Below are 24246 nucleotides of genomic sequence, written 5' to 3'. Positions count from 1 at the left end.
ATTTCACAAACATAAGTCCATATACTATGTGCCAAGAATACAGGTAAAGACATTCCCAACCCTCAAAAAGTTCATGGCTGAAGAGCGAAACAGCCATGTTATCGTTTTTTTTTTTCTTCTTTTTTTGAGACAGAGTTTCGTTCTTGTCTAGGCTGGAGTGCAATGGCGTGATCTCGGCTCACCACAACCTCCGCCCGGCAAGTTAAAGTGATTCTCCTGCCTCAGCCTCCCAAATAGCTGGGACTACAGGCATGCACCACCACACCCGGCTAATTTTGTATTTTTAGTAGAGATGGGGTTTCTCCATGTTGGCCAGGCTGGTCTGGAACTCCCCACCTCAGGTGATCTGCCGGCCTCAGCCTCCCAAAGTGCTGGGATTGCAGGCATGAGCCACCACTCCCAGCCCATGTTATCAAAAATACAGGGTAATAAGGGAAGTCAAAGAAGGCCCCTAGAGATGAGAATGGGTTAGGGTTTTGCTGGAAGAGGCCAGTGTGATAGGAAGGTCTACGATTATTAAGCTTAGATGAACTGGGACCAGAACTCTGGTCTCCAAATCTAAACTTTAAGTCAAGCTTTTTCATTCCACCTATTTGTGTACACTTTTCTTTCCCACACTTCCCAACCCTCCCACCACCCATCCCCTTGTCTTGCTCATGCCAGGCACAAGAAGAGCTCACTGTTGTGAAAAGGAATTAAAATTTGCAGAGAGGGGGAGGGGAGGGCTGTTCCAGTCGCAAGACTCCTCATTTTTTCCTTTCTAGGAAAGCCTTTCACGAAGGCTTGGATGCGAAATGGAGGAGTGGTGGGGAATGTGGAGAAGAACCCAGGGGCAGGGGGCTCTAGGGGGGCGACCCAGTTCAGGGGAGCATGAGAAGCTCGGGAAAATGAGGAGTTGGGTTTAAATTAAGGTCCTGGCCCTTGCTAATCTCAGCTTGGCGCTCCGTGGTCTGGCGCGCACGGACAGCGCGGGGGATACGGGGGCGGTCGATTCGCAGGGTCCGCCCCATGAGCTGCGGCACCGCCCCCGCGGGTCCTTCCCGTCCCGGTGCAGCTGCTTCCGGGCTCCGCGGCTCCCAGCGGCTCCCCGAGGCCGCGGCGCCGACGCTGGGCCCGGGAGCGGTCCTCGCGCAAAGCGCCCGGACGCCTGAGTCCTGAAGTAGGCCCGCACTTTGCCTCGCGACTGGGGATCTCCGAGGACATCTTAGTTCTGACCTTGTGGAGGCCGCGTCTCTGCTGCGTGTTCGCGGGCCAATCGGGCCACTTTGTAGAAATCATCCCCCTCTAAATCAAGGGACGAACGCTGCTGGCTGGAGTTTGCTGGACACTTTAATTCCACCTAGTAACAAAGAGAATTCCTATTCCTCGAGGTCCCTTGGGGCAGCAGTTAAAGACTACACGATCCAGGAGCACCTAGGACCTGGGGCCACCTTCCTGCCTGCTTTATTGGATGGAGCACTGCCGCCCCAGTTTCTGGGGCACCTTGGGGTGTGGCCTTGGTGAGTGAAACTTGGGGTGATGCCTGCTGGGAAGGAAATCCGGAAACACAGAGAGGAGACTCTGGTGGTGACCCAGGCCTTGTCAGATCTGAGACTCTTGGAATCTTGTTTGTGGGGGTGTGGATGGTAAATGAATTTGGGTGTGCCTCCCTTTACCCCAAAACTGAAGAGGAAGCAAACCACTTGCCACACTTGAGGCTGCATGACCATTCAGAGAAGGGAGGAGCCACTTCTGAATTCAGAGTAGGACTGCATCACTAGGCAAATAGCTGTTCTGAGCCAGAAAGACTCTGGCTTCTGAGGAGATCCTGAGAGTCTGAGTAGTGCCAGGAAGCAGCCTCAGAATCTGGGGGCCCATTACACACCCCAGCCATGTTCCTGCGACGGCTTGGTGGCTGGTTACCTCGCCCTTGGGGCCGCCGGAAACCAATGAGGCCTGACCCACCTGAGCCAGAACCCCGATGGGTGGACAGCTCCTCGGAGAATTCAGGAAGTGACTGGGATAGTGCCCCAGAAACCATGGAAGATGTGGGGCATCCCAAGACCAAGGACTCAGGGGCATTGAGGGTTTCTAGGGCTGCTTCCGTACCAAGCACTGAGCCCCAAGTTGAGCAACTAGGGAGCAAAAGAATGGATTCCCTCAAGTGGGTCCAGCCTATCTCTAGCACTCAAGAGTCTGGGAGACTGGAGGGTGGAGGGGCCAGTCCCGAACTCGGATGGGATCATGTGGATTCAGGTGGCACCAGGAGACCAGGGGTGTTGCCTGAAGGGGGAATGAGCGTCCCTGGGCCAGGAGCCCCAGTGGAGAAACCTGGCAGGCGTGAGAAGCTGTTGGGCTGGCTGCGGGGGGAACCAGGAGCTCCCTCCCGGTACTTAGGGGGACCAGAGGAGTGTCTGCAGATCTCCACCAACCTGACCCTGCATCTGCTGGAGCTGCTGGCCTCTGCCCTGCTGGCCCTGTGCTCACGACCACTGCGGGCAGCCTTGGACACACTGGGCCTGCGTGGACCGCTGGGCCTCTGGCTACATGGCCTACTGTCCTTCCTGGCTGCCCTGCATGGGCTCCATGCTGTTCTGAGCCTACTTACTGCCCACCCTTTGCACTTTGCCTGCCTCTTTGGTCTCCTGCAGGCCTTGGTGCTGGCTGTCAGCCTCCGGGAGCCCAGTGGGGATGAGGAGGCCACTGATTGGGAGAGTGAGGGGTTGGAGAGGGAGGGTGAGGAGCAGAGGGGAGACCCAGGAAAGGGGCTGTGACCATGGGGTGGTGTGGGGGCAAAGGGTGAAGAGAGTGTGGGCTTTAGGAGAAAAGTGTGGGGCATGACCCAAATTGTAAGCATAGGGATCTCAGGGATGGGGAAGAAACCCCAGAGTATGAGGGTGTAGGGCCCCCCTTCATACATAGGAGAGAACAGAGCTATTTAGGGTGTTTGTGTTTATCGACAGTGAGGGCACTGCCCTTGGATTCACCAGCTGTTATTTTTGCTTTTAAATTTCTCCCACCTTCAGTTTTTTTTTTTCCACCTCCACTTTTTAAAAGCAAAAAAAAAAAAAAAAAAAAAAAGAAAAGAAAAGAAAAAAAGTGTGGTGGTGGAGAATAAAGACCAAAGGGTTCTCTCTACCTTTCAAAACTTTCCTGGGGTACAGGAGACCAGAGCAGGATAGCAGTAAGAGAGGGGTTGGGACACCCAGGGTACTCCTTGGATCTCAGGATCTGAGCCACCAAGGGAAGAGTGGGACTGCTAGGCAAGTGGATTAGGGGGTCTGGATAGGGCCCCACAGGTGACAGGGAGCCTGCAGGGCGAATCTGGTGATCATGGGAGCCAGAGGGAGTGGGGACAGTGCAGGCAGTATTGGCAGGAGGGCCAATGCAGAAGGGCTGGTAGTTCAGGCAGTGTGGGGGAAGCACTGAAGCCTGTAGTCCCCACTTGGGGACTAGGGGTTTGCTCACTCAGCAATAAATGTGTCACATCAAATCCTAAATATACCACTACAAAGTGAGAGTTACTGCCACTCTGTTCTTCCTGACGCCGTCCACCTGGGGGTTTAGGTGGTAGAGGATCCAGGGGGAGTGTTGAAATGGGAGGAGTGGGAATGATGTCTGGAGACAAACCCCAGAATGAGATGAGGATTGAAAAATCATCTTTATTATCTTGAATGGGAGTTGGAAGTCTCCAGCTTCTCCCTTCAACAACTCAGCTCCCATTGTACCATCTGGGGACTTAGACGAAGTTACAGGTCAGTTACTGGGCAGCTCACAGGCCTCTGTGATGGGAGAAGGGAAAAAGAAGAGGACAGAAAGGAAGTCCAGGGAGAAAAGGAAAGTTGATAGTAATGGGGTGGAGAAGAATGTGTTCTTTCATTCCCTGTGTCAAAGGGGAGTCTCTAAGGGCCTTTTCCCTCCACGTATGACCCTCTGCCCCTTTTATCCAGTGCAAACTCTGAAACCTCTCTTGAGTAGCCCAGAACCCATCCTGCCTCCCTCAGGTGACATGACAGCTCTTAGCCACATCCCTCTGGTGACATCACACGAGCCTCTTTCACCCTGTAACCCCAGAAGACTTGGTGAGTCCTAATCCTGTTTTGTGAAACTTTAACACCTTACCTTGATTCCTAGGAGTCAGTAAGAAGGCTTTGGAATCCAGGCAGGAAGTCAGGGACTTGAATTCCTCCACACACTTTTTGGGAGGATGTGGTGAGCGATCTGGAAGGGCAAGGTGGGGCCAGGCCAGTCAAAACCCCTGGAAGCACCTAGCTCTTCCTGGGAGGATGTCATAGGATCCAGAGTGAGGAGTTCTCTTGCCCTCCCTTGTTTCCCTCCAACCCTTCCTGCCTTATATCCCTACTCACTGTAGAGGAGAAAGCGCTGGTAACCCTGGCCTGTCTCATTCAGCATGATTCCACCTGGGCATGAGCTGGAAAAGAGCTCAGTCTTCATGTCAGGGCGGCCTGTCAAGGTAGGTAGGAGAAGTGTGAGAACACAGATGCAGAACCAAGCTTCAAGGGACTTGGGGAGGGTGAGGGCTGGGAAGAACTAACCTTCAGTTCTGAGATCTGTGCTCCCTTCAGTCAGGTGGTAGATCCATTTCCGGGGCACACAGAGCCCATCTTTTCTGCAGAGGTGGTGGTGGCAAGGAGGAAAGAATGAGCATCACCCCAACCACTCTGGTTTTTTTTTTTTTTTTTTTTTTGAGACTGGGTGTCGCTCTGTAGCCCAGGATGGAGTGCAGTGGCGTGATCTTGGCTCACTGCAAGCTCCGCCTCCCGGGTTCACACCATTCTCCTGCCTCAGCCTCCCAAGTAGCTGGGACTACAGGCGCCCGCCACCATGCCCAACTAATTTTTTGTATTTTTAGTAGAGACGGGGTTTCACCGTGTTAGCCAGGATGGTCTCGATCTCCTGACCTCGTGATCCGCCTGCCTCAGCCTCCCAAAGTGCTGGGATTACAGGTGTGAGCCACCATGCCCGGCCTGTCCCAATTTCTATTTACTCAATTGTACTCCTTATTGAAGCCCAGCTCTCCTTGGGTTTCAAGCTACCAAGCATTGGTTAGGCACATCTCTCTCCAGAGGGCAATTAATACAGCCATTGAATTCTGTGGGCCAAGCATAGTAGATATATCAGCTAAGAGGCCAGCTCTTGGTGGGTGGATTATCACACTTTGGGCAGAGACTGAACCTAGTGATGCTTCTGCCTCCTCACCACTCACGTGCGGATGGTGGCACGAAGGTTGAGCTGCATCGGGGCAGAGCCAGCAGCCATGTTGAAGATAATGTTGTCCACAGGGTCAAAAGTTGCCAACTCCTCCTTGGTGGGAGCTGCCCCTGCGATAAAGTACCACTGGCCCAGGTGGACCTCTGGGAACTGGAGAGACAATGAAGGGAGCAAAAGAGGGTGGATGCCAGCACAGGATAGGTCCAACCTCTTCATCAGTCAGGACAGCAAGACTTAGGCGTAGAGGTGTTGGCTGCCTTCCTCTTTCCAACTTGGGATTGGATCCATGACAAAGAGTCATTAAATGACTTTTCCTCTTTGTCCCTCTCCAATCAACCTGGGTAATCACCCCACCCCCTAATTCTGCCATGCCTTTGCATTGATGGCCACAGTACTGATATTTTTCTTCTTGCTTTCATTATCACAACACTCACACCCCATTCCTCCCTTCCATTCCCAAGACGGTCTCCAGTCATTCTAGGCCATCCGCCCAAGTCCCTCAGAGCCTCCACCATAGGCTTCCCCAATCTCAGTCCATACCTCCTTCCCATCCATGCCCAGAGTTGTCAGTTGACTGTGCTCAGGGCACCGGTAGATGGAGTTAAGGATAACACCATAGAGGTAGAGCAGAGCTGCCCAAATTTGGCGGAACATCTTCAGGCAGGAGGGAGCTGGTGCTGTGTGTGCCTTAACTGCTCTCCCCTACTGGCTGCTCAGTCCACTCTGCTTTCAGCTCCCTTGCATTCGACCCTTGACCCTTTCACCTGCTAATGAGTAACTTCAACCTTGTTTTCCAACCCAAACCTGGATTACTTAGTATTTGGAACTTCCTCCCCCTCTTCCGGATGCAACCACTCCATACCATACCCTGGCATGTCCAGGGTTTCTCAGGAGTTATGACGAGAGCTGAGCTGTCCAAGGAGAAACCTGTGGTCTTTGAACCCATATCTGAGCTGGTTATTTGCTGCACTGTGCAGCACTGAAGGGAAGTAGTAGCTTGATTGGGCCTCTCAATCATTCACTTGGCAAACTATTTTGAGTCCCAGTTGTTTCCCAAGAACTAGCTAATCCCTGGGGACATTAAAAAAATGAGTAAGACATAGCCCCTGGCCTTCAATAAGTCGTTCTAGGGAGAACTAACTGTGTAGACAAACCATTGCAATACAACTTGGTAAGTGCTTTAGAGCAGGTATGATGCAGGTGTATGATGCAGGTGCTGGGGCATGGTGGATTGCTCTCTTCAGTTTATAATTAGAAAAATATGTATACCCTGGCAATGTTCACTAACACATTCACTCAACATTCATTACTACAAAGAGGCTACATAATCTGTTAAAAGAGGATAGATGTTGGTGTCAGGCAGAATGTGTCCAAACCCTAACTACAGGCGGGGCATAGTAGCTCATGCCTGTTATCTCAGCACTTTCAGAGGCCACGGTGTGCAGATGGCTTGAGCCCAGGAGTTCAAAACCAGCCTGGGTTACGTGGCAAAACTCTGTCTCTACAAAAAATACAAAAATTAACCGCATGTGGTGGTACATGCCTGTAGTCCCAGCTACTAGGGAGGCTGAGGTGGGAGGACTGCTTGAGCCTGGGATGTCGAGGCTGCAATTAGTCCTGATTGTGCCACTGCACTCCAGCTTGGGCGACAGAGTGAGACTCTGTCTCCAAACAAACAAACGAAACACCACCAACCCCTAACTACTATGTCTGTTTTTTCGTCTGTAAAATTGGCAAATCATCAATCTTATAGGATTAAATGAAATAATGCACATAAAGCCCTTAGCAAAGACCTGCACATGGTAAGTCCAAAGTATATATTTGCTATAATTAATAGTAATGTTTGCAAAACTCTTAGTTTCTGATGGGTTCTCAAATAATAGGCAGTAAGAATTGCCAAATAGGCTGTCATTGAATAGCACCAAGTGACTGGAGCAGTTAATGCTGTGAGAGGTGGGGCTTCCTCAACAGATTATTTATTTACTTATTTATTTTTAAGACAGGGTCTCACTCTGTCGCCCAGGCACGATCACGGCTCACCGTGACCTTGACTTCTCGGGCTCAGATGATTCCCCAGTAGGAGCTACAGGCATACGACATCACGCCTAGCTAATTTTTCGTAGAGACAGAGTTTCACCATGTTGCTCAGGCTGGTATTAAATTCCTGAGCTCAGGCAATCGGCCCGCCTCGGCCTCCTAAAGTGTTGGGATTACAGGCATGAGCCACCACACCTAGCTTGATAAATTTATATCCCATGGACTGCCACAAAAAATTTGCCGAGGGGTGAGGCTTGCGATTTACTTAAAAAACAAACAAAATTTGGGTGACTGGTATATTAGAATTCATTATACTATTTTATTTTGGTGTAATGTTTGAAAATTTTTTTTTTTTTTTGAGACAGTCTTGCTCTGTTGCCCAGACTGGAGTGCAGTGGCGTGATCTCGGCTCACTGCAACCTCCACCTCCCAGGTTCAAAGCAATTCTCTGCCTCAGCCTCCCGAGCAGCTGGGATTACAGGCGCTCGCCACCACACCAGGCTAATTTTTGTATTTTTAGTAGAGACGGGGGTTTCACCATCTTGGCCAGGCTGGTCTTGAACTTCTGACCTCATGATCCACCTGCCTCAGCCTCCCAAGTGTGAGTCACTACACCGGGCTGAAAATTTTTGTAATAAAAAGCTAAAACGTGGTTAGGCACAGTAGCTCACACCTGTAATCCCAGCACTGTGGGAGGCCAAGGTGGCAGAATTGCTTGAGGCCAAGTGTTAAAGACCAGGCTGGGCAACATAGCGAGACCTCATCTCTATAAAAATAAAATTAGCTAAGTGTGGAGGTGCGCATCTGTGGTCCCTACTACTTGGGAGGCTGAGGTGGGAGGATCGGTTGGGCTCGGGAGGCAGAGGCTGCAGTGAGTTGTGATTGAGCTAGTGTACTCCAGCCTGGGCGACAAAGCCAAACCCTCTCTCAAAAAAATACATAAAAAAGCTAAAATGTAACACTTTTTTATTGGGGCAGTAAAGTACAAGTGCTCGATCTGGAGTCCTATTGGCCTCGATTTGTCAATTCTGACATTCATGTTCGTCTTAGTGTACTCACCTAAAAAATGTTAAAGGCTTATGTTAAAAGGCTTTTTAAAATAATACACAAGGCCTGCCCCTTGTAATCCCAGCGTTTTGGAAGGCCGAGGCGGGCGGATCACGAGGTCAGGAGATCGAAACCATCCTGGCTAACACGGTGAAATCCCGTCTCTACTAAAAATACAAAAAATTAGCCGGGCGTGGTGGCGGGCGCCTGTAGTCCCAGCTACTCGGGAGGCTGAGGCAGGAGAATGGCGTGAATCCGGGAGGCGGAGGTTGCCGAGATCGCGCCACTGCATCCAGCCTGGGCGACAGAGCGAGACTCCGTCTCAAAAAAAACAAAACAAACAAAAAACCCCCATAAAACCCGTAGTATATCGGCTGGCACAAGTGCTCATTAAACAGATGCTTATTAGAACTCTTAACTAAAACATAACCAGGACCTGGGTATAAACTATGAATCCCAGAAAGGTTGGGCACCCCAGCAGCGATGTGTCTTTCGGGAGGACTCGAAGTTTCGCAGGGCCGAGGCCCTTGTCCCAGGGCAGGTTAAGAGGGCACGGAGAGGCGGTAATGCCTCCACCCCCGGCCTTCGGAAGCACGCTGGCCGGCCTTTAAATTCTCCACGATCAGGGTCTTGTCTTTTGTCCACTCCGACTCCATCTGCTCCCAATTCTCAAACTCGGAGGCGCCTCTTTTCTTGACAAAAATCCTGCAATGTAGTACCACGCTTAGTTTTCCTAAAACGTGTCTTGTCCCCTTGGCCACACACCGCCGGAGACGAATGTGACGCCCACAGCCCGCAAAACGCCCACCCGGCGGAACCGAAATCTAGCCCAACCAAACAACCAAGAACAAAATCGCCCCGTGCCGCCCCCAAACGCCTACTGTAAGAGTAACTTCCGGAGGCACAGAAGAAAGGGCGCAGCGAGGGCGAAAAGGTGGAGAAGAGTTTTAGCTAGCTAGGACAGTGCCGCCTGAAATTCTCAGCCTGCCAAGATTTAAACATAGATTAATGTGGCATAATCCCCCATCTCCAAAGTCCAAGGTCCATACGACCGTCCATAGCCCCTCTCCAAGCAGTGGTAGAGTCCCAGTTGGTGATTGTTTTTCAGGCATTTACGGTAGCCACCTCAATCTTCTAGAGCTCAAGCGCGCGCACAGACGTGAACGCCGCCGAGGGGGTTGTGGGGGAGGGGGGGGCGATGCTTAAGTGTCTACGCAGGCGTAGTGCGACACACGCAGGCGTAGTACGGTCCCCCGGGCGACGGCGGCGGCGGCTCCTCTGGGTGCTCGGCTCCCTCCCACCTAGGCCGGCCCCGGCCCGACTCGTCCTCAGAAACTCACTGTTTGGGGCTGCGGACTTTCTCGTCGTGCCCCACAAAAGTAAAGCTTGGGGACCTGGGGGGAGCCGGAAGTATCGCCTCGAGATCCCCAAATACTATCGGGGAAACGGAAGTGGCCGTCGGTGGCAGGTTTGGGGGAGACCGGAAGTGACGGTCCGTGGGGAAGTCGGGGGCGGAGCCGCGGGGTAGTGGGGGTGTGTGTGTGTTTGTGTGTTTGTATTTGGCTGTGGGTTAGTTGTGCTGTTCTGCTGGAACACCGTGGGAAGGCAGGAGACGCGGGCAGTCAGCTAGCAGGTCGGTGGCCCCGTGAGTGCCATTTCGGGTCTAGTGAGTTAGGAGGGTTCGATGGGCGTGGCGCGCGTGCGCTAAACCACTTTCCCCGCCGAGTGTGGCGCGACCACCGCTTTCGCCTAGTCCCAGGATTTTCCGACCTCTGGGGTGCTTGTCCTGCGGTGACCGGTGATGACACTAGTCTCTGGTCTCGTGCTTCCTTCCTAATCTGACTGGCTCCACGCTTATTGTGATTGGCATCGTGGAGCCCCTCCCACCTCTCGTCCTCCAGCTCCCTTTGCCGTCGATCTCCTGCCCTTTTGTGTTTCTCTCCCTGCGCCCCAGAATCAGAAGGGGGATGGGGACAGGTGTGAATGTGTGTGTTTGTGTACGAGAAACTTTTTAGGTATTGGGGCAGGGATTAACGCTAGGGAGTCTTCCGGGTACACTCTGCTGGGCAACAGCGGGCCTCCCTTCCTTCGTTCTTCTTTAGAGACCTGTCGGCCATGGAGCCTAATGATAGTACCAGTACCTCTGTGGAGGAGCCTGACAGCTTGGAGGTGCTGGTGAAGACGCTGGACTCTCAAACTCGGACCTTTATTGTGGGGGCCCAGGTGAGACACCTCAGTAGTTCTGGAAGACACCTTTAGCTTTTTTTCCTCGTTTAGGCTCCTTAGCCTGAGAGGTGAGCCTGATTTTTGGTGATCAGATTTTCTTTCTTTTCTTTTTTTTTTTTTTTTTTGAGATGGAGTCTCACTCTATCTTCCAGGCTGGCGTGCAGTGGCGCGATCTTGGCTCACTGAAACTTCCACCTCCTATGTTCAAGCGATTCTCCTACCTCAGCCTCCTGAGTAGCTGGGATTACAGGTGTGTCCCACTATACCCAGCTAATTTTTGTATTTTTAGTAGAGACGGAGTTTCACCATGTTGGCCAGGCTGGTCTCGAACTCCTTACCTCAGGTGATCTGCCCTCCTCTGCCTCCCAGAGTGCTGGGATTACAGGCATGAGCCACCATACCTGGCCTCAGATTTTCTTTTTATTGATCCCTTCGTATTCCAGTCGAACGTTTTCTGATGTTTTGTGAGTGAGGCTGATTTTGTTCTGTCCTCCACATGGATAGAACTTAATGCAGAGGGAAAAACAGAGGAAGGAAGATGTGTGTCATCATCACGTGTGGACCCCAACCCAAAGGGACAGACATGGCTCTGGCCTTTGGGAAGGAAAACAGCACAGGGACCCTAAGCAAGTGTGTGTGATTGATAGAAAGCAGTCAGGTTTATGCTGTGTTTTTAAAGGGCAGAAATCAGAACCTATACTGGAGATAGGTCCTTGATAGACTGTTGAGTGAAATTACTAATTTTGGTGTCACATCTTGGGTCTCTTGAGCTTAAAGCCTTGGACACAGTTATCTATGTCTTTTTTTTTTTTTTCTGAGAGGGAGTTTCGCTCTTGTTGCCCAGGCTGGAGTGCAATAGCACGATCTCGGCCCACTGCAACCTCCGCTTCCCAGGTTCAAGTGATTCTCCTGCCTCAGCCTCCCTAGTAACTGGGATTACAGGCATGTGCCACCATGTCCGGCTAATTTTGTATTTTTAGTGGAGATGGGGTTTCTCCAAGTTGGTCAGGCTGGTCTCAAACTCCTGACCTCAGGTAATCTGCCTGCCTCGGCCTCCCAAAGTGCTGGGATTATAGGCATGAGTCACCACACCCGGCTCTAGCTATCTATGTCTTTATTTCTGTAATACTTGGAGACAAATTGCATGTGGGGTGGTCCATGGTTTTCTAAAACATGATATTACCTGGATATAAGAAAGCTATGTATAGACTTGTGATTAGTTGTGTATAAACACTCTGGTACTTCCCAAGAGTCGGTCTCTAGTTAGGAAAAATATTTCTCTTTTTGCTACTTTTTTTTTTTTTTTTTTTTTTTTGAGATGGAATTTTGCTCTTGTTGCCCAGGATGGAGGGCTGGGGTGCAATCTCAGCTCACTGCAACCTCTGCTTCCTGGGTTCAAGCGATTCTCCTGCCTCAGCCTTCCAAGTATCTGGGATTACAGATGTCCACCACTGCGCCCGGCTAATTTTTGTATTTTTGGTAGAGACAGGGTTTTACCATGTTGGCCAGGCTGGTCTCGAACTCCTGACCTCAGGTGATCCACCTGCCTCAGCCTCCCAAAGTGCTGGGATTACAGGTGTGAGCCACTGTGCCGGGACCTTTTTTGCTACTTTCTTATCTTCTTAGTCTTTCTTCATTCACCTGATTCCAGACCCCATCTTCTTTGCCATTTTTTAATCTTGGAAATCACAGGAGAGTCTGGTAAATAAACTGGTATCATCTTGTGTTTGGAAAGGGGTCACTGATGTTTCTAGACACATATTCTCTTGGGAATTCCCGTGGGAGCCAGGCAGAGAATATAATGTCCAGGTGTTTTTTTTTTGTTTTTCATCCGTGTTATTTTTCCTGGATCTATAACCTGAGCTTCATTAAGTTTCTTTATTTAATTTTTTGAGATGGAGTCTCTCTCTGTCCCCAAGGCTAAAGTGCAGTGATGCGATCTTGGCTTACTGCAACCTCCGCCTCCTGAGTTCAAGTGATTCTCTTGCCTCAGCCTCCCTAGTAGCTGGGATTACAGGCACTCACCACCACGCCTGGCTAATTTTTTTGGATTTTTTAGTAAAAAAGGGATTTCACCGTGTTGGCCAGGCTGGTCTCGCACTCCTGACCTCACGTGATCTGCCTGCCTTGGCTTCCCCAAAGTGTTGGGATTACAGGTGTGAGCCACCGTGCCCAGCCAAGTTTATTGTCTGTATTTTGACAGCTGTTACTTTAGTTTAAGGGTTTGCACAGTAATTATCTCACAGTCAAGACTAGTGGGTAGTGATTCTGGGGTAGTTTTTACACCTCACCTCCACAAGTCGGTTGTCTGTCTGTGTTCTTCCTTTTTCTTCCATTCTTTCCATTCCTGTGCATGCCTCCTCTTCCTTTCAGATGAATGTAAAAGAGTTTAAGGAGCACATTGCTGCCTCTGTCAGCATCCCGTCTGAAAAACAACGGCTCATTTACCAGGGACGAGTTCTACAAGATGATAAGAAGCTCCAGGAATACAGTAAGGGGACTGGGAGGCAGTTCAGAGGTTGGGGCTGCTGTCTGGAGGGATGAACTGAGGCCATGGGTTTACCTGTTCATACTATGTTTCGGTGCGTGTCTATTTTTCTGCAGATGTTGGGGGAAAGGTTATCCACCTGGTGGAACGGGCTCCTCCTCAGACTCAGCTCCCTTCTGGGGCATCTTCTGGGACAGGGTCTGCCTCAGCCACTCATGGTGGGGGACCCTCGCCTGGTACTCGGGGGCCTGGGGCCTCTGTTCATGACCGGAATGCCAACAGCTATGTCATGGTTGGAACCTTCAATCTTCCTGTAAGCTTATGTTCTACAGGGGAGGGGTTTTGTGGATAGCTTTGGTTGTGGTAGCAACAGGGAATAAGATAGATGCTTCCATCTTTAGATTGGGTTCAGGGGGCCCTGTGGTGTGCTATTGGTCTCAGTCTTTAAGGAGAAAAGAGGGCGGGGCTCCAGGAAATGAATTGGAGGTGTGGAGGCCTTAGTGTTGGCTTCTCCCAGAACAACTTCCCTTACCCTTTCCCCAGAGTGACGGCTCTGCTGTGGATGTTCACATCAACATGGAACAGGCCCCGATTCAGGTATTGAGGGGCCTCCGAGGGTCAGGGAAGGGGATCTGGGAGAAGGAGGCTGGGAGGTGGGTTGGACCTGACTGAGAGATGGCTGGGACCTGATTTAGTAGGTGGTAGAACTCATGGCTTCATCTGTAACCTACCCTGATCAACCTTCTCTCGTTGTAGAGTGAGCCCCGGGTGCGGCTGGTGATGGCTCAACACATGATCAGGGATATACAGACCTTACTATCCCGGATGGAGGTAAGTGGGCAAGGTTGGCTAGGGTCTCTCCCCACCCTCCCTCTCCGTTTTCTCTCATCCTGGGGGTTGGGGCTTGACTGGCCACATCCACAGGGTTTGGCCTTCATAATGTAGTCTTCTGTATAGTATTCATTATTCTGGGCAGAAGAAGTATCTATGTGAGGCTCTCTCATTTCTGCCAGTCCTCTGCCATACCTGCCTGGTATCCGGGGAGTTTGTTTCAGACTTGTCTTATGGCATCTCTTTTCAATTAAAGGATTCCAAATTCTTAACTTGTGGAGGCTGGGAAACCAACTTATGGAGGACAGGAAACCACAGTCTCTACTCTTTGTTAGAAAGTTATTTACAAATATTACAGATGCTGTGGCCAGGCATGGTGGCTCCTGCCTGTAATCCTAGCACTTTGGGTGGCCATGGCAGGGGGTTAACCGGTGGTCAGGAGTTCGAGACCAGCCTGGCCAACATGGTGAAACCCTGTCTCTACTAAAAGTACAAAAATTAGCTGAGCGTGGTGGCACACACCTGTAGTCCTGGCTATTTGGAAGGCTGAGGCAAGAGAATCGCTTGAACCTGGGAGGCAGAGGTTGCAGTGAGCTGAGATTGCGCTGCTACACTCCAGCCTGGGCAACAGAGTGAGAGACTGTCTCAAAAAAAAAAAATTACAGATGCTTATTATGCATCTAATTTGTGTCAGTCTTATGCTAGTTGCTAGCGAGTTAGAGATATAATTGCAGAGCCGTGCTTTCAGGGAGTCTAGTTAGGATACTTTCTCTGTCCAGTCTCCTGCAGAGTAATCTTCTGCAGCAGTCTTATTCTGCTTTTGGTATTCTGACTCTCCCCTACCTTCAGTGTCGAGGAGGACCCCAACCGCAGCACAGTCAGCCACCCCCGCAGCCACCAGCTGTGACCCAGGAGCCAGTAGCCTTGAGCTCTCAAACATCAGAACCAGTTGAAAGTGAAGCACCTCCTCGGGAACCCATGGAGGCAGAAGAAGTGGAGGAGCGTGCCCCAGCCCAGAACCCGGAGCTCACTCCTGGTCCAGCCCCAGCGGGCCCAACACCTGCCCCGGAAACAAATGCACCCAAGTGAGAGATGGAGGGAATCTTTAGGGGGTGGGAAATCCTAAGTGAAGTATGGGGAGAAGAAAATGAACCATGGCAAGGGAGGGAAAGGATTACTTGGAGGTCTTAGTTGAAGGTTACCATTGAGGGGCGAGGAGGGGCTCTCTTGGTATAGGTAAATGACGCTAAGACAGGCAGCTGAGAAGAACTGCTCTCCCTACGGCAAGAAAATCCAAATAGTATCTCCTGAGCCTGATGAGAATTCTCTTCTCTGAGTTCACATAGGCTTGCTCTTTTTCTTAGAATTAGTCTCTCACCATTGTAGGTGCAGGATTGTGGTGGAGAGGGTGGGAGCAGTTCATTTTCTTCTCCCCATTCTCTCATGGGTGGGAGTAAAGAATAGAAGCTTTGGCCGGGCACAGTGGCTCACGCCTGTAATCCCAGCACTTCGGGAGACCGAGGCGGGTAGATCACCTGAGGTCAGGAGTTCGAGAGCAGCCTGGCCAACATGGTGAAACCCCGTCTCTACTAAAAAATACAAAAATTAGCTGGGTGTGGTGGCAGGCGACTTAATCCCAGCTACTTGGGAGGCAGAGGCAGGAGAATCGTTTGAACCCAGGAGGCGGAGGTTGAAAATAGAAGCTCTGCTGGTCCAGAGGAGGATTGGGCCAGGGCTCTGGGAGACCAGGGAGAAGGAGGGCACATGTAGTCCCTGTTGACTGTGAGGTTGGGAATCTGAGGAAAGCTTTGGCTCACTGCCGCTTGGGTTTGTCCACAGCCATCCTTCCCCTGCGGAGTATGTGGAGGTGCTCCAAGAGCTACAGCGGCTGGAGAGTCGCCTCCAGCCCTTCTTGCAGCGCTACTACGAGATTCTGGGTGCTGCTGCCACCACGGACTATAATAACAATGTGAGCCCTTTGATGGCCCTGCCCTTCCTCCTTAGCCCCAGTACTCCTAAAACAGAACAGGCTGAAATACAGATAACTCTTTTCCTCCCTCGAAAAACATTGCAACAGGGCCGGGTGCAGTGGCTCATGCATGTAATTCCAGCACTTTGGGGGGCCAAGGTGGGCGGATCATCTGAGGTCGGGAGTTTGAGACCAGCCTGGCCAACATGGTGAAACCCCATCTCTACTGAAAGTATAAAAATTAGCTGGACGTAGTGGTGCACACCTGTAATCCCAGCTACTCAGGAGGCTGAGACAGGAGAATCGCTTGAACTCGGGAAGAGGAGGTTGCAGTGTGCCAAGATTTCATTACTGCACTGTAGCCTGGGTGACAGAGTGAGACTCTGTCTCAAAAAACAAACAAAACCACACACACATTGCAACAAAACAATTTTCCTCTGAACCTGTAAGTGATTTTTTTCCTCCCTTACGGAGAAGGTGATAATCTTTTCTGTAACCACTGTTCTTGTACCCTTTGTGCCTCTGAATGAATTTAGAAAGTTTAAAGTAAAGGAAATCAGTATATGATGACTTACTGATTCATTGTAGTGTTTTAATAGGATGTTTCTCATGTGGATAAGATGTAATTTATTTGCAAAGATTTGGTCTGCATATAAACGTACAAGGATATAACTGAAAGTTTTGGAGGACGTGGTATTCTTAGAAGGCATTATTGCTTTCATTAGTGAGATGGACTCCAGCTTGATATTTTCTGCCCTTTTGTGTTTGGCTGGGGTGTGCAGCACGAGGCCCGGGAGGAGGATCAGCGGTTGATCAACTTGGTGGGGGAGAGCCTGCGACTGCTGGGCAACACCTTTGTTGCACTGTCTGACCTGCGCTGCAATCTGGCCTGTGCGCCCCCACGACACCTGCATGTAGTCCGGCCTATGTCTCACTACACCACCCCCATGGTGCTCCAGCAGGCAGCCATTCCCATACAGGTGGGTTAGGGGGAGTCTGGCCTGAGGGAGAGTGAGGGGTGTTGATAGAGTGACCCAGGGTAGCTACTGGGCCTGAAGGAGGTTAGGAAAGGAGGAGACTTTGGAAACATGGTGATGGAGGCTGGAGATACTTCGGAGGTTTATCGTGAGGATTTCTTGGTTAGGCTTCTGTATTTTTCTCACTTCTGCCTGTCTATCTGTCTTTTTCAGATCAACGTGGGAACCACTGTGACCATGACAGGAAATGGGACTCGGCCCCCCCCAACTCCCAATGCGGAGGCACCTCCCCCTGGTCCTGGGCAGGCCTCGTCCATGGCTCCGTCTTCTACCAATGTCGAGTCCTCAGCTGAGGGAGCTCCCCCTCCAGGTCCAGCTCCCCCGCCAGCCACCAGCCACCCGAGGGTCATCCGGATTTCCCACCAGAGCGTGGAACCTGTGGTCATGATGCACATGAACATTCAAGGTGAGTTAGGATCAGTTGGTGGCGAGAAGAGCAGAATCAGCATGTTGAGGGAGGTTCATGTCGAGGTGTGAGGAAACAGGGTGTAGAAGGGAGAGGCCCATGCTGCTGGTGGTAGCCTGGGGACCAGAGCAGAAACTTTAGTAGATAGATGTGGGGGATGGGTTGCTTTGTTTTTGGAGATGTGTTTACATGGTGAAGGGAGCACCTTCTCCCTGTTTAGATGGAGGGAAAAGCAGGCTTTCTGATTGGGGGATTATGGGCCTGAAGTATGCCTGATCTCGGGAGGATATAGTTAGGCCTTGGCCCTACCTACCTCAGGGCCACTCTCTCTGTCTCCCTGCCCAGATTCTGGCACACAGCCTGGTGGTGTTCCGAGTGCTCCCACTGGCCCCCTGGGGCCCCCTGGTCATGGCCAAACCCTGGGTAAGAGTGAGGGTATCAGGGCAGGCTGAGCTCTGGGTAGCGAAGGGAAAGGGCTGAGTGGGTGGGTTGAAGGGGTCCAGGTTCAAGGTTACATCAGACCCGCCCCCCAGGCTCCACCCTCATCCAGCTGCCCTCCCTGCCCCCTGAGTTCATGCACGCCGTCGCCCACCAGATCACTCATCAGGCCATGGTGGCAGCTGTTGCCTCCGCGGCCGCAGGTAATGACCTGGAAGGGGAGGTTTGGGAGGTGGGGCACAGTCCATGGTGGCAGCTGGCTGGCCAGGGCCTGGCCCTCAGCCCTGTTCGGTCTCTCTCTTCTGCCACCCACAGGACAGCAGGTGCCAGGCTTCCCAACAGCTCCAACCCGGGTGGTGATTGCCCGGCCCACTCCTCCACAGGCTCGGCCTTCTCATCCTGGAGGGCCCCCAGTCTCTGGGACACTGGTGAGCAAGGGTTGGGGAGTTCTAGTGCGTAACAGTCTAGGGAGAGACTCCTGTGGTGGTGCATGGAAGGGCAGGTCTGAAGTCCTTCCTTGCGCTCTATCCAGCAGGGCGCCGGGCTGGGTACCAATGCTTCGTTGGCCCAGATGGTGAGCGGCCTTGTGGGGCAGCTTCTTATGCAGCCAGTCCTTGTGGGTGAGTTTTCATTCTTCCCCACTCAGACTTTAAATTCCTTTCCTAGTCTGCTTATTGGCACTTTCTAGTTCTTTCTGTCTTTTCTTGGTTCCTGCGTTCCTGGAATGGGGCTGCCATAGTGTCTTGTTTGTCTTCCGGTTTCAATGTTTTTCTTTTTTTGGGGGGGGATGGAGTCTCACTCTCTCCACCAGGCTGGAGTGCAGTGGTGCAATCTCAGCTCACTGCAAGCTCCGCCTCCTGGGTTCAAGTGATTCTTCTGCCCCAGCCTCCTGAGTAGCTGGGACTACAGGTGCGTGCCACCACACCCAGCTAATTTTTTATATTTTTGGTAGAAACGGGGTTTCACCATGTTGGCCAGGATGGTCCCGATCTCTTGACCTCATGATCCACCTGCCTCGGCCTCCCAAGGTGCTGGGATTACAGGCTTGAGCTGTCGTGCCTGGCCAGCTTTTTTATTTTTTTTTGAGAGACAGAGTCCTGCTCTGTCACCCAGACTGGAGTGCAGTGGTGCAATCCAGTGAGTTATAGCTCACTAACCTTGAACTCCTGGGCTCAAATAGTTCTCCTACCTCAGCCTCCTGAGTAGTTAGCAGTACTAGCTTCTGGCTAGTAATTGTCTTTTTTTGTTTTTTGATAGAGATGGGGTTTTGCTATGTGGCCTAGATTCCTGGGCTCAAGCAGTTCTCCTGCCTCGGCCTCCCAGAGTTGCTAGGATTACAGCTGAGAGCTACCATGCTCAGCCCAGCTTTTTTCTTTGGGTTCTTACAGCTCAGGGGACTCCAGGAATGGCTCCACCACCAGCCCCTGCCACTGCTTCTGCCAGTGCTGGCACCACCAACACAGCTACCACAGCTGGCCCCGCCCCTGGGGGGCCTGCCCAGCCTCCACCCACCCCTCAACCCTCCACGGCTGATCTTCAGTTCTCTCAGCTTCTGGGGAACCTGCTAGGGCCTGCCGGACCAGGGGCTGGAGGGCCTGGTGTGGCTTCTCCCACTATCACTGTGGCGATGCCTGGTGTCCCTGCCTTTCTCCAGGGCATGACTGACTTCTTGCAGGTGAGTGGCTGGCTTGCCATTCACCTCACCCTTCCTGTCTCCCGGCCCAGCCAGGCAGTGGTACCTTCTTCCCATTATATAACCACTGGGTAAGAGCCCCTAGTGACACATGGGGGAAGGGGCCCTGGGAATTCATTGACTGAACCTTTCATTTTAAAGATGAAGAAAATGAGGTTTAGAAAAAGAAAGTGTAGTAATTAGTGTCACTGCTTTCTGACAACCTGTTCAGAGGAAGAGGTAGGTAGTTGCGCTGCCTGACTCTGTTAAATACCTACCATACTTCTGCTCTAAGCAGTGAAGATCAGAATGTAACTCCCCATCTTCCCAGACCCATATGTTTGTGCCCTCTTGATGCCGTATTATTTCCCTATCTGCATTCTCACCTCAACCTTCTGTTCTTTGTTCCTTTTCTATTTGCCAGGCAACACAGACAGCCCCTCCACCACCCCCACCTCCTCCACCCCCACAACCTGCCCCAGAGCAGCAGACCATGCCCCCACCAAGCTCCCCTTCTGGTGGGGCAGGGAGTCCTGGAGGCCTGGGTCTTGAGAGCCTATCACCGGAGTTTTTTACCTCAGTGGTGCAGGGTGTGCTGAGCTCCCTGCTGGGCTCCTTGGGGGCTCGGGCTGGCAGCAGTGAAAGTATTGCTGCCTTCATACAACGCCTCAGTGGATCCAGCAACATCTTTGAGCCTGGAGCTGATGGGGCCCTTGGTGAGCAAAAGGGGGTGCTTTGGCTTACTCCAGGAAGGGGCAGCCAGAGGAAGGTAGATGGCCTTGGTTTAGGGGTGTTGCCAAGGTGGGATGAGGTTGACACCTGGTTGTGGGTGGGCAAGCCAGGTGGTAAAGGCCATTGCTAACATCTGCCCCTGTCCTCCAGGATTCTTTGGGGCCCTGCTCTCTCTTCTGTGCCAGAACTTCTCTATGGTGGACGTAGTGATGCTTCTTCATGGGCATTTTCAGCCACTACAACGGCTGCAACCCCAGCTGCGATCCTTCTTCCACCAACACTACCTGGGTGGTCAGGAGCCCACACCCAGTAACATCCGGGTAAATGAAGGCCAGGGGCCCCAGAGCTCTCCTCCTTTGCACATTTTATTCCTTGTTTCTGACTGCTTCTCTGCCAGGTAAAGCTCCAATTGCCCCCACACAAGCCCTGGACTTGTTGGGGTCAAGGTGGAAGTCTTGGGAGGACTGAGGCTTTGAACTAAACCTGTTCTGTTTCCTCCGCAGATGGCAACCCACACATTGATCACGGGGCTAGAAGAGTATGTGCGGGAGAGTTTTGTGAGTAACCCTTCTCTGTTCCCCTCCTCTCCTGGGTCTGGTCAAGGCAGCTGCCTCCTCCGTTCCCAGTCTTACGATTCCTGTTTTTGTGTATCTTGTCTCTCAGTCCTTGGTGCAGGTTCAGCCAGGTGTGGACATCATCCGGACAAACCTGGAATTTCTCCAAGAGCAGTTTAATAGCATTGCTGCTCATGTGCTGCATTGCACAGGTCAGGGGCTGGCCAGGCTGGGGCAAGTGGGGCCTGTTGGATGTGCAGGGCTGCCATGTGCCAGCATTCCCTCCTTGTGTTTTGCCCACAGATAGTGGATTTGGGGCCCGGTTGCTGGAGTTGTGTAACCAAGGCCTGTTTGAATGCCTGGCCCTGAACCTGCATTGCTTGGGGGGACAGCAAATGGAGCTTGCTGCTGTTATCAATGGCCGAATTGTAAGCACCACCTAGCCCCAGGTCCTTAGCCTTTTGTTTCCTGAGGTTTCCATTCTCTGCAGTTTTCATTTTTCTTTTCTAAACTGACGTTCTGTACCCCGGATCTAATATATTAGGAAAGGTGGTTGAGGGTTTTATGTTCTAAATCTGCTTTCTGCCTCTCAGCGTCGTATGTCTCGTGGGGTGAATCCCTCCTTGGTGAGCTGGCTGACCACTATGATGGGACTGAGGCTTCAGGTGGTACTGGAGCACATGCCCGTAGGCCCTGATGCCATTCTCAGATACGTTCGCAGGGTTGGTGATCCCCCCCAGGTAAGGGACCTGTTGGGCAGTGGGGTCAGGGTACTTGAGAGAACTGGAGAGATCTGAGAGGAAATATGTTGTTGTTGTTTTTTTTTGAGACAGAGTCTTGCTCTGTCGCCCAGGCTGGAGTGCAGTGGTGCGATCTTGGCTCACTGCAAGCTCTGCCTCCCGGGTTCACGCCATTCTCCTGCCTCAGCCTCCCGAGTAGCTGGGACTACAGGCGTCCACCACCACGCCTGGTTAATTTTTTTTTTATTATTTTTAGTAGAGACGGGGTTTCATCGTGTTAGCCAGGATGGTCTCGATCTCCTGACCTCGTGATCTGCCTGCCTCGGCCTCCCAAATTGCTGGGATTACAGGCGTGAGCCACTGCGCCCAGCTGAAATATGTTGTTCTTTAATTTCACAGCCACTTCCTGAGGAGCCAATGGAAGTTCAGGGAGCAGAAAGAGCTTCCCCTGAGCCTCAGGTACTCGGTAGAGGGGGAGATTGAGGGGCCAGATAATGTGGAGTGGAGGGCTGGGGGAGAAAGGTTTGGAGGCGGCCGGGCACGGTGGCTCAAGCCTGTAATCCCAGCACTTTGGGAGGCCGAGATGGGCAGATCACGAGGTCAGGAGATCAAGACCATCGTGGCTAACACAGTGAAACCCCATCTCTACTAAAAAAAATATTAAAAAACTAGCCGGGTGAGGTGGCGGGCGCCTGTAGTCCCAGCTACTCGGGAGGCTGAGGCAGGAGAATGGCATAAACCCGGGAGGCGGAGCTTGCAGTAAGCTGAGATCCGGCCACTGCACTCCAGCCTGGGTGACAGAGCAAGACTCCATCTCAAAAAAAAAAAAAAAAAAGAAAGGTTTGGAGGCTAAAAATTCTGAAGCCTGGCTCTTCCCACTATCTGACACCCAGCGGGAGAATGCTTCCCCAGCCCCTGGAACAACAGCAGAAGAGGCCATGTCCCGAGGTCCACCTCCTGCTCCTGAGGGGGGCTCCCGGGATGAACAGGATGGAGCTTCAGCTGAGACAGAACCTTGGGCAGCTGCAGTACCCCCAGTAAGTGTCAGGAAGTAATCCAGTGGGTCAAGGCAGCTGAAAGTAAAGGGCATTACTACTTTCTCATCTTTTCCTCCCCAGGAATGGGTCCCTATTATCCAGCAGGACATTCAGAGCCAGCGGAAGGTGAAACCGCAGCCCCCTCTGAGTGATGCCTACCTCAGTGGTATGCCTGCCAAGAGACGCAAGGTTGGTTTTCCTCTTCCCTAAGCCTCTCTCTCTATCCAGGTTTCCCCGTCATGCCTGGAATTAAACTATTTAGAGATGGTAGGAGCTCTTGTTATTCAGTCTCCCCTCCCCTCCCCTCCCCTCATTTAATGAGGAAACTTTTTCTGGGATTCAGACTTGCTCTTGGTTGTTGCATAACCATACAGGACTTGACAGTCTGTTTGCTAGCAGTCCTGTATTAGTTCCTCAGCTGCCTAATCCCCATGTGCTTAGATCCCATTTTCCTTTAAGGTAGGTTTCCTCTTGTGAATTATCTAGCTCTGAATGCCAGATGGCTTGATCCCTTCTGCCTCTCGTTTTGAAGAGCACGTTGAAGCACATTAACTTTGGTTTTGGTTAGAGCCAAGGGGAATTAGGAAGGCATTTCTGCTGTAAAAACCACATCCTGGACTCTATTTCCCCTCTCTCCACTAGCATGGAGACTCAGTGGAGTGGTTGACTCATGGAAAGGGTGAGCCAGATGGTGGCACTGGATCTGACGTTGATCCTCTTTTCCCTCCCAACCCCATCCCCCAGACGATGCAGGGTGAGGGCCCCCAGCTGCTTCTCTCAGAGGCTGTGAGCCGGGCAGCTAAGGCAGCCGGAGCTAGGCCCCTGACGAGCCCCGAGAGCCTGAGCCGGGACCTGGAGGCACCAGAGGTTCAGGAGAGCTACAGGCAGCAGGTGCCCCCACCTCGAAGCAGAATAGGGATGGTCTAGTGGGAGGGGTTGGGGTAGGGTCCCTCTTCCCTGGATCCCTTCAACAATGAACTGGTCACCCTGGTGCTACCATTTGTTTTCCCCTTTGGCATCTGGGAAGGCTTGACAGTGTGCTTGGTGGGGGAAATGTTAGCTTCTGAGGGATGGCCTTGTTTGCTTGCTGGGATCATAGGGACTTGGCAGTGTTTCTCCAACCTGCTTGCTTTTTCTCTTTAGCTCCGGTCCGATATACAAAAACGACTGCAGGAAGACCCCAACTACAGTCCTCAGCGCTTCCCCAATGCCCACCGGGCCTTTGCTGATGATCCTTAGCTCTTTGCTCTATGGCCCTTCCTCATCAGGGGACCGTTTCCCCCCTTCACAGTATTTAAGAAATAAAAGTCGGATTTTTCTGGCTGCTTTCTCTCTACATTGTCTCCATTAAGTAGTGTGACTCCCTTAATCTTGTGTGAACTTGTTTTTTAAATTAATACTTCCTTGGAGTACCAGAAAGCTTGTAGTATCTTGTGAGCATATGGACACTTGTTCACCCAGCACGCTGAATTGTACAAACCAGTTTTGATTTTTTTGTGTGCAAAAGCACTTTATAATGTAAATAAAAGACCTGTATTTTGAGTTGGGAGCATATTCCAGGTGCATGCTAGGATAGAGCTCTCAAATTAGTCATCAAAGTTTCTGAGCAGCTGCAGACCTACGTGTAGTCTTAGCATAACTAGCATGCAATGTTACCATGTGAAATCCCACTTAGTTTGACAGTGCTGCAATTGGTCTATCCAATTCAAAGAGCCCCTTAAATGGGCTCCAACATTGAGGCCTTGACAGAGATTTCCCCTTAGTTCATCATAAAGGACCAGAGTCCCATGGCTGCAAATTCTTTGCTAGTCTCTTTGAGAT

General features: G+C 51.6%; 3 protein-coding genes across 48 annotated transcripts; 2 read left to right on the top strand and 1 right to left on the bottom strand.

Annotated features, from left to right (window-relative positions):
- The first annotated feature begins 912 nt into the window (after window positions 1-912).
- C17H6orf47 (chromosome 17 C6orf47 homolog) lies at window positions 913-2874 on the top strand. Its single transcript, XM_038005914.2, has one exon. The coding sequence runs from the start codon at window positions 1872-1874 to the stop codon at window positions 2751-2753; it is 882 nt and encodes a 293-aa protein (XP_037861842.1). The 5' UTR covers window positions 913-1871; the 3' UTR covers window positions 2754-2874.
- A 747-nt stretch (window positions 2875-3621) lies between these two features.
- Window positions 3622-9447, bottom strand: APOM (apolipoprotein M). Of its 2 annotated transcripts, none has more exons than XM_038005913.2 (6): window positions 8732-9447; window positions 5207-5361; window positions 4536-4609; window positions 4347-4445; window positions 4102-4200; window positions 3622-3761 (listed from the first exon to the last, which is right to left on the bottom strand). In XM_038005913.2, exons 2-6 carry the CDS (start codon window positions 5257-5259, stop codon window positions 3736-3738), a joined length of 351 nt encoding a protein of 116 aa, XP_037861841.1. In that variant the 5' UTR covers window positions 5260-5361; window positions 8732-9447; the 3' UTR covers window positions 3622-3735. The 2 variants fall into 2 exon arrangements, with proteins under 2 accessions (XP_037861841.1, XP_037861840.1); XM_038005912.2 differs by lacking the exon at window positions 8732-9447 and adding an exon at window positions 5752-7290.
- A 78-nt stretch (window positions 9448-9525) lies between these two features.
- On the top strand, window positions 9526-23761 carry BAG6 (BAG cochaperone 6). 45 transcript variants are annotated; one of them, XM_038005866.2, is made up of 26 exons: window positions 9526-9674; window positions 10398-10518; window positions 12895-13012; window positions 13126-13322; window positions 13553-13606; window positions 13766-13840; window positions 14690-14925; window positions 15680-15809; window positions 16592-16789; window positions 17000-17252; window positions 17598-17675; window positions 17786-17893; window positions 18006-18118; window positions 18226-18310; window positions 19079-19365; window positions 19787-20078; window positions 20245-20414; window positions 20598-20651; window positions 20758-20860; window positions 20952-21076; window positions 21242-21388; window positions 21788-21847; window positions 22282-22425; window positions 22507-22614; window positions 23170-23316; window positions 23569-23761. In XM_038005866.2, exons 2-26 carry the CDS (start codon window positions 10411-10413, stop codon window positions 23662-23664), a joined length of 3486 nt encoding a protein of 1161 aa, XP_037861794.1. In that variant the 5' UTR covers window positions 9526-9674; window positions 10398-10410; the 3' UTR covers window positions 23665-23761. The 45 variants fall into 45 exon arrangements, with proteins under 45 accessions (XP_037861794.1, XP_037861788.1, XP_037861792.1 ...); XM_038005860.2 differs by having other exon boundaries at window positions 18223-18310; XM_038005864.2 differs by having other exon boundaries at window positions 9526-9763.
- The last annotated feature ends 485 nt before the right edge of the window (window positions 23762-24246 follow it).

This window comes from Chlorocebus sabaeus, chromosome 17, assembly GCF_047675955.1.
Source record: "Chlorocebus sabaeus isolate Y175 chromosome 17, mChlSab1.0.hap1, whole genome shotgun sequence".
Lineage (NCBI taxonomy): Eukaryota > Metazoa > Chordata > Mammalia > Primates > Cercopithecidae > Chlorocebus > Chlorocebus sabaeus.
Note: the sequence above shows the minus strand (reverse complement) of the source record. Positions and strands in the feature narration are given on the sequence as shown.